General features: G+C 47.2%; 1 protein-coding gene across 6 annotated transcripts in view; it reads right to left on the bottom strand.

Annotated features, from left to right (window-relative positions):
- Nucleotides 1–5,964: 5,964 nt before the first annotated feature.
- The window catches only part of BANF2 (BANF family member 2), a 42,805-nt gene continuing 36,110 nt past the window's right edge, over nucleotides 5,965–12,659 (bottom strand). For all 6 annotated transcript variants that reach the window (XM_063802483.1, XM_063802484.1, XM_016937199.3 and 3 more), the window contains 1 exon segment: nucleotides 5,965–6,171. In XM_063802483.1, the coding sequence (XP_063658553.1) occupies nucleotides 6,025–6,171 (147 nt within the window). In that variant the 3' untranslated portion in view covers nucleotides 5,965–6,024.

Genomic DNA, 12,659 nt, shown 5'->3' with positions numbered 1-12,659 from the left:
AAAGTAGTGCAGCACCTTTTAATACATAGGTTTTTAGATATACTGTGCATAAAGATTTTACCGGTGCAAGGATTTAAATCTTCCTAACACTTGAGCAGGAACTATTATAACCATTCTACAGTTGGGCAGCTGGGCTGAGAGGGTGGCTTTCCAAAGGTCTCATAATGGGAGGGAAGGGGTGGATTCTCTTTTCAAAGCCAGGCCTGTCCTATTCCAAAACCCATCTGTGGCAGGGGCTGGCAGTGCCCCTTGCTACTTCAGTAGCCCCTTGCTACTTCAGGACAGGGGCCAGCCCACCTTCCACTGCCAGGGCCTGCATTTCTTTGCCTGAGCACTTGCTCACAGGTTCATTTCCCAGGTAGTAGGCTCAGGAGCTGAGGAATGAACTTCCTGCAGGAGCAGCCTTCCACAAATGACTGATAAGACTGGTACTTAGACACCCAAGGGTGGGGTAGCTTCAAATGCTTGCTCTACACTGGCTCCCAGGACTGCCAGCAGGACTGGGCACCAGTTGCCCGCCGTGATGAGCGGTGATGTTACCTTTCTTGGCTGCCTCCCCGATCTGCCATGCTCCCCTGCCTGCCCTTTCCTGGGAGCAGCTCCCAAATCAACCACCTTCACTGAGATCTTTGTCTCAGGGTCTGCTTCTGGGAAAGCCCAAAGGAAGACACACCTCTCAACACCTTTGCCATGTGACCCTGCATTCTCACAATCAACCACCCCTGGAAGCCAGAGACTCATACTTATTACCCCTCCCTCTCCCACAGCGCCTGTGGATACTTACACACTCCATAAATCCTAATCAAAATCATTTATTGATTCATAGATACCTCAGAACTACAGATATCAGGCCAGGAAGAAGCATCCAATCCCTCTTCCTTGTAGACATTTCATCTATAGTTTAAGAAGCTGGTCAAATCTGTGACAATCAAGAAATGTTTTCAGGCACTAACCCTTTCCCAAATAATCAATGGCCCTGAGAAGCAGAAGAGATGCCACTGGCAGGACTGGGGGTGTATGTGCAAGCCCACTCCTCTTCTGCATACTTTAAAATGTATTTGGGGATCAGTGGGCTAGGGGAACCCTACAAGACCATAGTCAAAATCTGAGATAACTTGATTTTCATCTGTTATTTCTTACCTACCCATTAAAGAGTGTGTAATACCTAAGTTATACAGTGTCCAGTACTCATATGGTGGGACAAAATTGGACTAGTTTGGATAAGTTGATATCTCGGCTCCCTTTCAACTCGCAGCTGTGAATTCTCTCCCAAGGGCCATGAGAGGACCAAGAGTGCAAGAGGCAAGGACTGGAAGGAGAGCTCTAAGAAAACAGCCATCAGTGACCATTCATCATGTTCCTATTCACCTCATCCTTTACATGTGCTTGCTTTCTTTCTTTTTTTTTTTTTTTTGAGACAGAGTCTTGCTTTGTCACCCAGGCTGGAATGCAGTGGCATGATTTCGGCTCCCTGCAACCTCCATCTCCTGAGTTCAAGCAATTCTCCTGCCTCAGCCTCCTGAGTAGCTGGGATTACAGGCATGTGCCACCATACTCAGCTAATTTTTGTATTTTTAGTAGAGACAGGGTTTTGCCATGTTGGCCAGGCTGGTCTCGAACTCCTGGCCTCAAGTGATTCACCCGCCTCGGCCTCCCAAAGTGCTGGGATTATAGGCGTGAGCCACTGTGCCCAGCCTACATGTGCATTTTAATTGATCCGCCCTGCAAGGCAGGGTTGTTACCTTCTTGACCCATTTTACAGTGAGGAGACAGAGGCTCAGCAAGGTTGAAGTAGCTCACCCAGGATAAGATAAGGACTGGCAGAATTGGAATTCACACCCATGCCTGGCTGGCTCCAGAAGCAAAGTTTTTCACCGCATCCTAGGCTGCTTCTCCATCTAAAGGTTGGGTTGGTCTTCAATGTGGCACACTTTGGCAGGGTAAGGACATTTTAGACTACAAAGAATGTATCAGTTAGATATTGCTGCATAACCAACTGTCCCAAACATCAGTGGCTTTAAATAGCAATCCTTCGTTCTCCTTCACAAACCTATGAGTTGGCTGAGGGTTGGCTGATATAGGCTGGGCTCAGTGGGGCGGCTTTGCATCAAGCTGAAGGGCTGGCTGGCCTTGGGTCCTGGCAGCAGGTTGGCTCAGGTCAGTTTCACCTGGTTTCATTCTGAAGCCCAGGCTGAAGGGGCAGCAGTTATACAAGGGAATAGCTCTCCTCTTGGAGGCACAAGAGAGCAAGTAGAAATGAGTGATGTGGCTCAGAACTAGCACTCTTTCACTTCAGCCACATCCCATTGGCCAAAGCAAGTCATATGGCCAAGTCTAAGTCAAGGAGCTGGGAATTACACTCTGCCTCTAGTGGGAGGAACTGCAAAGTCACATGACAAACATGGGGAATGCAGGGAGAAGGGAAGAATTTAGACCAATAATTTTATCTACAAGGATGACAAAAATCAACACCAGGGAATGAGTGACTGATGGGGAAATTTCCTAGTGCCTTTGGGAAGATTTTTACACTAAATAGGGAACAGCTACTCTTGTCTTCAATATCTGTGATAGGGTCTCTCTTATAAAGGCTTTTCAGTCTTGGGGGCCCCATCTCTTCCAGGTTTCTCAGCTCCCTGGCCCTCCTACATGATCCTGGACATCAACCCGGCTAGAAGGATGAATTTCAACAATGTTGGAGGGATGTGGAAATAGACTGAGAGATGAAGGTACCTCTCTCTTTCCTTTCCCTAGAGCCATCCAGCTCCTGTCTTAGAAAATTAGTTACCTCTAAATACCATGACTATTTCAGTGAAGAATTAGTCCAAGGGTGGGCCATGCAAGAAGGAGCAAAGGAAAGCTTCTGGCTATTGAGACCCAGAGCTCTCAGAAGATCTTTGGGCCAACCCACTGGCTCTCCTGGAATTCTTCATTCTTTGGTTTCTCCTTGAAGAGAGCAAGAAAAGCAGAGCTAGAAAGAGCTAACAGACTCCGGTAGAAATATTCCAATCACTTTACGAATTTAGGAAATATTCATCACCTTAAACATAATACCTGCAAGGCTTTCAGGGGAAAAATAATAAACTTTGGTTGGTTTCTGTTTTTTCAAGAAAACATTAGCAAGTAAAAAAGTTATAAACTTAATTGATGACAGTGGTCTTGATTAGTGCTGCCACTAAATGTTCCCACTTCTCCTGCATTCAGAAGGGACCTTGCCCATTTGGAGTTAGGTGTGGCCATATGATTTCCTTTGGCCAATGAAATGTGAGTGCAAATAGAATGTGTTACTTTGAGACAGAGGCTTTTACAGACAGTATGTAATTCAGCATGGCTCCTTCCCACCACCGTGGTAATCATGGAAGTGTGTGTTGAGAGGGTATCTCCATTAACCAAAGCCTCAGAGTGACTACAGGAGACAGAGTTCCCTGATGACAGGTACTGGACATGTAGCATGAGAGAGAAGTCAACCTGTGTTGGATAAATCACTGAGATGTGGGGGGATGTTTGTTACAGAAGCAGAACTTGGCCTATTCTGACAGATAGATACACTGATGTAAGTCAACCAATAAAGACATTATCAAAATAAATAATTCAGGAATGACAAAGATATGAACTTTAAAATAATGATACTAACAAGGATTGGTGATAAGCTCTTAGATACACAACTAGGCCTAAACAATTGTGGGAAGAATATAAATGCTATAAACCTTGACAAATTAAAAGTAATAATAAAGCCAATAAAAGTGGGAGGGAAGTAGAGAAGAATCATGAATATCAATTTCTTTTTACTTTTATAGCAGGAATTCATACCATCTGTATTAGTCAGGGTTCTCTAGAGGGACAGAAAAGGGAGTTTATTAAGTATTAACTCACATCATCACAGGGTCCCACAATAGACTGTCTGCAAGCTGAGGAGCAAGGAGAGTCAGTCTGAGTCCCAAAACTGAAGAACTTGGAATCTGATGTTTGACGGCAGGAAGCCAGCATGGGAGAAAGGTGTAGGCTGGGAGGCTAGGCCAGTCTAGTCTTTTCACGTTCTTCTGCCTGCTTTATATTCTAGCTGTGCTGGCAGCTGATTAGATGGTGCCCACCCAAATTAAGGGTGGGTCTGCCTTTCCCAGCCCACTGACTCAAATGTTAATTTCCTTTGGCAACACCCTCATAGACACACACAGGATCAATACTTCGCGCCCTTCAATCCAATCAAGTTGACACTCAGTATTAGCCATCACACCATCTTTCACTGAAAACCTGAGTTTAAAATAAACCTAATGATATTAACCTCTTACTCTTTTCCTCCATATTCTTCTGAAATTCAGAGGAAATTGAATTAATAATTTATGACTATATCCAGAGATGAAGAAAAAATCCATCAAATTTCAGCAATTCTTTACGTTTCAATTTTTTCTTTCATTAAAATAAAACTAAATTCCAACACTTTGGTCTTAGGTTGGGTTCTCCCAGAAGCAGAACCTGAATCTAAAATTGGAGTATTTTCTAGGGAGTAGGAGTAGGGGGATGATGCCAGGAAACACTGGTAGTGGAGTGGGGAAACAAGACAAGGAAGGAGAGAAGTATGAGCTGTTCAAGAGCAGGTGACCGCTGTGGGAAACTAGGGCTCAATACCACTAGGGAGCTCAAACAGACGGTCTCAGAGTTTGTCCTATCTGCAGGGTAAGCCAGGACATTTATCCATCACTGTTCATCCATCACTGTGGGCTTCACTGGGCATTAACTGCTTGCCACTTCCCCTCTGCCCTATGTGTGGGCTGATCCCACTCTTGTAGCCAGAGAGACCCTCAGGCAGAAGACATTCAAGTGTTTGCTAGGAGAAGTCACTGGACTCTACTAGAACAGCAAATACCGACAGGATGTGGGCTGGGCACCAATAGCATCTAATAAACCTTTTTTTGAGTTTAACAAGCCTGTATAATAGACTAATCTCAGATGAATTATGCTAAGTGAAAGAAGCCCACCTGAAAAGTCTACATATTATACAATTCCATTTATATGGCTTTCTGGAAAAATCTAAGCTATAAGGTTGGAAAACAGATTCATGGTTGCCAGGGGTTGGGAAGGGAGAAGTGATGACTACAGAGAGGCACGAGGGAACTCCCTGGGGTAATGAAAGTGTCTTACATCTTGATTATGCTGGTGAATTTGTCAAAATTTATAGAATGCACACCTGAAAAGGGTAAGTTTTACTATATGTAAATCAGGCCTCAAGAAACTGTGATTTTTAAAATGTGTATGCATATTATTTCAAGAATGTTTCATTATCCTCCCTTGAGAACTTAGTGACTTGCTTCTAACAAATAGAATAAGGAAGAAGTGATATTGCATGTGTCAGAGATGAGGTCATAAAAGGCACTATGGCTTCCTGCCTGCTCTCTCACTCACTCTTGGGTCACCAGCTTTGGGGGAAGCCAGATGCCATGCCACGAGCAGCCCAATGGGAAGGCCCATGTGGTGAGGAACCAAGGTGTCTTGCCAGCAGCCATGCGAGGCAGCCATCTTGGAGGTGGGTCCTCCAGCCCTGGTCCAGCCTTCAGATGACTGCTGCTGGGCCAACAGTGAGTAATCTCATGAGAGACCCTGAGACAGAACCAGCTGGCTAAGCAGCCCTCAGGTTCCTGACCCTCAGAAACCCTGTGAGATAGCATCATTGTTTGTTTTGAGAAGCTGCTACATGTTGGGACTATTTGTCATGCAGCAATAGATCACTAATACACTGACTTAAAATTCAATTCCTGTTTTTAAATAAAATTATCCATTCTTTCATATAAATTTTTTGCTGAGAGATATTTGACATGATATTCATCTAAGGGGATTGACTATGGTTTCTGGGTGGTGGGTTTGGGAGTCATTTCTCTTGCATTTGTCCTGTTTTATGTTCTTGAACTACTGTTTATAATGGGAGTGTAGCATTAAAATTAAAAACACAAATGAGGACTCAGAGCCTGGGCATAGGTGGAGAAGGCGTCATTTTCCCCAGGGGGTGGTGGGGGGCAGCAATGAGGTTTGTGTCTACAGGAAGCAGGCACACCACTCCTTGAGGCAGTGAGAACTCTGCTGGGCCTCACACTCAGTGGCACCAAAACAGCAAATGAGCCACCTCTGAAACTCGGCTTCATTCTTGTGCATCAGAAGGAATTGTCCCAGCAGGATGTAGGCCTGGGGAGGGGATGAGACAGGGAGGAAAGCAGGAAAGGTTATCATAAGCCAGCTCAGACGCGCTCTTCCTTCCCAGCAACCAGGGCTCACGTGACAATCAAAGGAGAGGGAGCAGGGCCGATTCAAGGGAGCCTGTCAGTCCTTGAAGCCCTGACATGGGTCTTAGCCCTGGTGAGAGCTAAGGCCAAGTTAAATGCCCATCTCTCAGGGCTGGTTTGCGGGCCGTCCACCCTGGAATGAGTCAGACCCTGCCCCCTTCAAACTTTAACAAGCACATGAATCATGTGGGAGCTTGTTAAAATGTGGGTTCTGAAAGTCTAAGTCCAGGGAGAGGCCTGCATTTCTAACATGCTCCCAGCTGCTGCTGGTCCAGGGACAACAGTTTGAGTAGCCGGGGCCTAGCACACTCCTGAAGCTCCCTTCAGACCTCCAGTGAAGCATTTCTCTTGGAAACACACACATAACCCAGACAGAGTAAGAGACATTCCCGCCCCACTACTTCTGCAATTGTTGTAGCACGGGATTTCTTTTCTTTTCTTCTCTTTTCTTTTCTTTCATTTATTTATTTATTTATTTATTTTTTTGGAGACAGAATCTTGCTCTGTCGCCCAGGCTGGAGTGCAATGGCGTGATCTCGGCTCACTGCAACCTCCGCCTCAAGCGATTCTCCTGCCTCAGCTTTCCAAGTAGCTGGGATTACAGGTGCCTGCCACCATGCCTGACTAATTTTCATATTTTTAGTAGAGACGGGGTTTTGCCATGTTGTCCAGGCTGGTCTCGAACTCCTGATCTCGGGTGATCCACCTGCCTTGGCCTCCCAAAGTGCTGGGATTACAGGGGTGAGCCACTGCGCCCATAGCACGGGGTTTCTAGACCTCGGCACTATTGATATTTTGGACAATGCTTGAAATGTTATGGGGGGCTGTCCTGTGCATTGCAGGATGTTCAGCAGCACCCCTGATCTCTACGCATGCCAGTGGCACCCTCCCTCCCCGACCCAAGTAGCGACAATCATAACCATCCCCAAACATTGCCAAATGTCCCTTGGGGGCAAAATCTCCTTGGGCTGAGAACCACTGCACATGGGGCTGACAGATGAATGGCATCTTAGCATTGATTTGTTTTTGCAAACCACCTGTGTGATCTCAGGCAACTCATGTAACCTGAAGTAAGAACCCACAGAACCTGGATCTCAGTTTCTGCACCTTCCTAAGGCACATGGTGTGCTCTGCAAATTAAATTAAGTGAATTAAATGGGAAGGCATTCAAAAATGTAAATTCCTCTCTCATACTGGGAGCTGTAGTCCTGTAGGAGGAGCATAGAAGGTTTAAAACATGCTAAACCTTGCCCACGTTCCCCTTCCTCAGTCTCTGTGGATAAAAAATACATGGAAGATAAGCACTCAGTGCACCGTGATTTCTATTTTTATGGCATTCTCAAGCTTTCTAGCTATTAATACTTGCCTCGAGGCTTTTAATTCATCTTTTATAGTTTTATTACACCATTATTGACAAGGCACAAGGACCACATAGAGGAAGGGAATTCCCAAAGCCACGTAGGCAGAAACTAGCCAAGCCACTAAATGGTGGAGGCTGGAGATCTCAGGTCACATTAAACGCCCATCTCTCAGGGCTGGTTTTGGGGGCTCTCCAGCCTGGAACCAACAAGAACCAGCATCCACCCATGCCTCGAGTTCTGGGCCCTTTCCAGGAAAACCTGATGGTGTCTGTTTACTTTTAGTTATGTAAAATAAAGCAAACTTCATCTTAACCAAAGAGAGCATACTTTTTAAGAAGAGAAATCAAATAAAAGCTGAATCCCAGTCATAAAATATACCCAAGCATTGAATTTTGGGGGTTTTATTTTTAGTCATGGTCCAGTTGTTGATAAGAGAAAAAAGCCAGGATTTTGTGGTGATTCTGAACTGCTACTTTAATCTTTTTTAAAAAAAGCAATATAGTTACTTGGTGTGATCTCATTTTACTTTATCAGTATCCTCCCATTTTGAATGGTGGATTTTACTGAGATGTATTTAAATTAATGTTTTTGAAAAATAACATTTATTAAGTGTTAATTGAGCCAGTAGACGTAGGTGTGGGAGGTGCCAAGGTGAAGGTAACAGAAACGAGAGACATAGAGCTGTGTCCAAGCAGAGAGAATATTAATAATAATTAACAATAATTAATAGTAAGTGGCTTACACAAAGCTTTCTCCATAAAGAGAAATGTTCATGATAATACTTAATAATAGTAGTTAATGCTAAGTAGCACTTTTTAGCACTTCTGTCGGCCACGTGCTGCTAGACACCTGACACGTTTTAATCCACCTGATCCTCACATGTACTCACCCCTCCCATTCCCCAGGTGGAGGTACTAAGTCTCCTGTTTTCCTCTGCACTATTCCTGCACGTCCCAACTGTCCACAGTCTGGCCCGGAGGCTAATGCATCCCCTGCCCATTTTAGAAGTGGCACTGCCAGCATCAGCTAGCCTGTTAGTGACAGCCTCCACATACCCACAGGCTCAGCAGCCAGGATGCCTGGGAACATGTGGACCCTGGGCAAACTTTCCAGGAATGCTACAGGAAGCCCCGTCTTGCAGCCTCTGGAGCCAAGTGGCAACCTGACACTCCCTCCTCAGTTTTCCCTCCTGTCTCCCTGTGGCATCTCCCAGGAGGGAAAGTTGGCTTCCCTTCTCCCTTCTTCCCTGAGCACTTCACCCTGCTCCCCAGGGAAGCTGGAGTCGTGGGCTCCCATCATGGCCCTGCCAGATGCCCACTTGGTTTCTCCCCCGGCTCCAGAAAGCCCCCTAATCAAGGAGAAAAGATGCTGCCCCTTTCCCTCCTTGGGCCAGAGCTCCCCAGAATTCAGCTACTGGGGTGGGAGGGGTGACACAGAAACACAGAAACCCTGAGCAGATGTCCCTGTCCTCCTACCACTCTGGACAGTGGCCGTGGCCATGGCCAAGCCAGGGAATTACATTCCGTCCTGCAGCTGTAAGAGGGGGGGCTGGGCCAGGTGTGGTGGCTCACTCCTGTAATCCCAGCACTTTGGGAGGCTGAGCGGGCAGATCATCTGAGGTCAGGAGTTCGAGACCAGCCTGGCCAACATAGTGAAACCCCATCTCTACTAAAAATACAAAAATTAGCCTGGTATGGTGGCAGCCGCGTGTAATCCCAGCTACTTGGGAGGCTGAGGCAGGAGAACCCAGGAGGTGGAGATTGCATGAGCTGAGATTATGCCACTGCACTCCAGCCTGGGCAACAGAGTGAGACTCTGTCTCGAAACAAACAAACAAACAAAAGGATGGGGGCTCAAGGGCAGAATGCCCCTAAACTCCAAGTGCAAACAGTGAGGTTCCTCCAGGGGCCGGCCCCCAAGCTGGGGAGGAATCACCCTCCAGTTTGCGGTGCCCACTTCTTGCTAAACAGCAGCAGTTTGAGCCTATGCCAGGGTTGGGTTCCCTTGCATCTGAGCCATGTTTTCACACAGCGCCTGGTGCTAAGAGCACCCTGAGCTGGTTTAACACTTGGCTCTTGTCATCTGGAAATTCTTACTAAATTTCTTTTATTTTTTTATTACTTTTCCTTTTTTTCTTTTTTTTTTTTTTGACGACGTCTCCCTCTGTCGCCCAGGATGGAGTGCAGTGGCACGGTCTTGGCTCACTGCAACCTCTGCCTCCCAGGTTCAAGCGATTCTCCTGCCTCAGCCTCCCGAGCAGGTGGGACTACGGGTGCGTGCCACCACGCTTGGATAATTTTTTGTATTTTCAGTAGAGACAGGGTTTCACCATGTTAGCCAGGATGGTCTCGATCCCCTGACCTCGTGATCTGCCCGCCTCGGCCTCCCAAAGTGCTGGGATTACAGGCGTGAGCCACCACGCCTGGCCTACTTTTTTTTTTTTTCCCTAAGAGACGGGATCTCATTCTGTCACCCAGGCTAGAGTTCAGTAGCATGCAGTAGCTCTTGGCAACCATAAATTCCTGGGCTCAAATGATCCTCCCACCTCAGCCTCCCGAGTAGCTGGAACTACAAGCACGTGCCACTACACCCCCTAATAAATTTGAACTAGAGGTCTTGCATTTTCATTTTACAGTGGGCCCTAAAAATTAAATAGCTGGCTGAGATCCACACTTATTAAAATGCTCAGTACTCACCATAATGCTGGGCCTTGTCAAGCAGAGATAAGCTGTCTCTGCCCTCTCTTGTTCTCTAGCTGCTTACAATGCCCTCTGCCCAAGTCCGCAGGTCCTGAGCACCTGTGCTGAACGGACTTCAATCACCACCAGACTCCATGGTGCAGTGACACAACTTTCTTTGATTCTCTCTCAGCAGTCGCCTAAGTCTTCATGTCATTTCAGGTTTAAACTCTTGTGTGTTTTTTTTTTCTTCTTCTTTTATTTTGAGACAGAGTCTCACTCTATAGCCCAGGTTGGAGTGCAGTGGCACGATAGAGGCTCACTGCAACCTCCACCTTCCAGGTTCAAGTGATTCTCCTGCCTCAGCCTCCCAAGTAGCTGGGATTACAGGCATGCACCACCATGCGTGGCTAATTTTGTATTTTCTATACAGACGGGATTTCACCATGTTGGCCAGGCTGGTCTTGAACTCCTGACCTCAAGTGATCCTCCCAAAGTTCTGGGATTACAGGCAGGAGCTACCACGCCCGGCTTAAACTCTGTGTCTTTGGTGTGAATCCTCACTTCAGGGAATGTTTACCCCTTCTTCCTCCTCCCTGTCTTTTAATTTTACACTAAGAAAATTATTTGCTTATCTGAAATGTGAATTTTGATCTGGCAACCCTAGGCAGAAAAACCCCAAACTTACGTGACAGGCCCCTTGTGGGGCTCAGACATCAGGCCGTGGAGCACAGCGTCTCACCGCCCACCCAGCAGAGTGGACAGAAAGGAGTTGGAGCCTTCAGAGGCTTCGCTGTGGAGACCTGGGGACATGATGGAGGCAGGGCCTGGCCACACTGGGGCCTTCTGGTCCTGAACTCAGTCTCGCTCCTGTCCACCAATGGCCACGAAGTAACGGAGGGAGGAGATGGGAAGCCCCTGAGCATGGAGAGTCTAGAGGTAGGGCTATGGTTGGCTGCAGGCATGCGAGAGAGAGCAGAGCCCCGCCTGTACGGAAGTGAGGGTAAGAGGGAGCAGAACCTTGCAGTAAGGAGGTGAGGGAGAGAGAGAGCAGAGCAAGCCTCGCTGGTAAGGAGGTGAGGGCGAGGGAGAGCAGAGCCTCGCCGGTAAGGAGGTAAGAGCAGCCGCGCGAGAAGCACCTTCCTCACAGCTTCAGTTTTAGGGGCAGACGGCACAATGGCTTAGTGTCCAGACCCTGCAGCCTATCCGCCCAGATTCAAATTTCATCTCTGTCACCACCCCATGTGATCTTGAGCAATCCACATGTGGTCTCTCTCTATGCGTCTCCACTTTCCAATCAGGAAAATGGAAATGAAATAGTGTACTTTGTAGGATTGTTTTTTATCATTAAATGAGATAAATATACATAATGCACTTAGAGGTGCTTGACATGAAGCAAATGCCAAGTGTTGCTTCTATTTCCTCCAGTCTCATCCTTCAGGCAGCTCTTAGGAGGAATACTTAGGCTCAAGGATATGGCTTTATAGTGTCTGCAAAGAGCATTGAACCAAACCAGATTATCTGCAATGCTAAACTTACTTTTGCACTGTGGGAGAACTCAAGCACACCCGCCCCACAGGGCCCTGCCCCACAGTTCTGCATTTGGGGGATGTCTGAAAATTCACCTACCCATAGGTGGGGTTTTCACAGGGAGAAGAGAAGTACAAAGAACACAGACCCACCCCTGCCTCCAAGGAACTTAGGGAGAAAAGCACAGGCAAGCTGTGCCACTAACATTGTGAGTGTGGACTCTTGGGGCATGTGCAGACAAACTAGCGTCGACCTTTTTCGTTTTTGAGACAGAGTCTCCCTCTGTCACCCAGACTGGAGGGCAGTGGTGCAATCTCAGGTCACTGCAACCTCTGCATCCTGGGTTCAAGTGATCCTCCCACCTCAGCCTCCCAAGTAGCTGGGACTACAGGCATGTACCACCACACCCAGTTAATTTCTGTAGTTTTAGTAGAGACAGGTTTCACCACCTTGGCCAGGCTGGTCTGAAACTCCTAACCTCAAGTGATCTGCCTGACTTGGCCTCCCAAAGTGCTGGGATTACAGGCGTGAGCCACCGTGCCCAGCTACAGTCAACCTTTTGTCAGATGTCGCAACATGGGGCACCCACCAAAAACCCAAACTGCTCAGAAAAAGGAGCCTGTTGGGTGGGGTGGCAGAAAGAAGACTTCCCAGGGGAGATGGGCTGTGAGTAGGGTCTTGAAGGGGTTCAAAACCCATTTCAAGAGAGGCTCCAAGTTGGCAGGAGGGTGGTTCGAGGACAGTCTGGCTGTAGTATAGGGGTCAGGGATGGGGCAGCGGGACAGAGAAGACAAGACAGAGCTAGAGCCAGGCACAGCGAG

The sequence above is a fragment of the Pan troglodytes genome, chromosome 21 (assembly GCF_028858775.2).
Source record: "Pan troglodytes isolate AG18354 chromosome 21, NHGRI_mPanTro3-v2.0_pri, whole genome shotgun sequence".
Classification (NCBI taxonomy): Eukaryota; Metazoa; Chordata; class Mammalia; order Primates; family Hominidae; genus Pan; species Pan troglodytes.
This window is presented reverse-complemented; position numbering and strand designations above follow the sequence as displayed.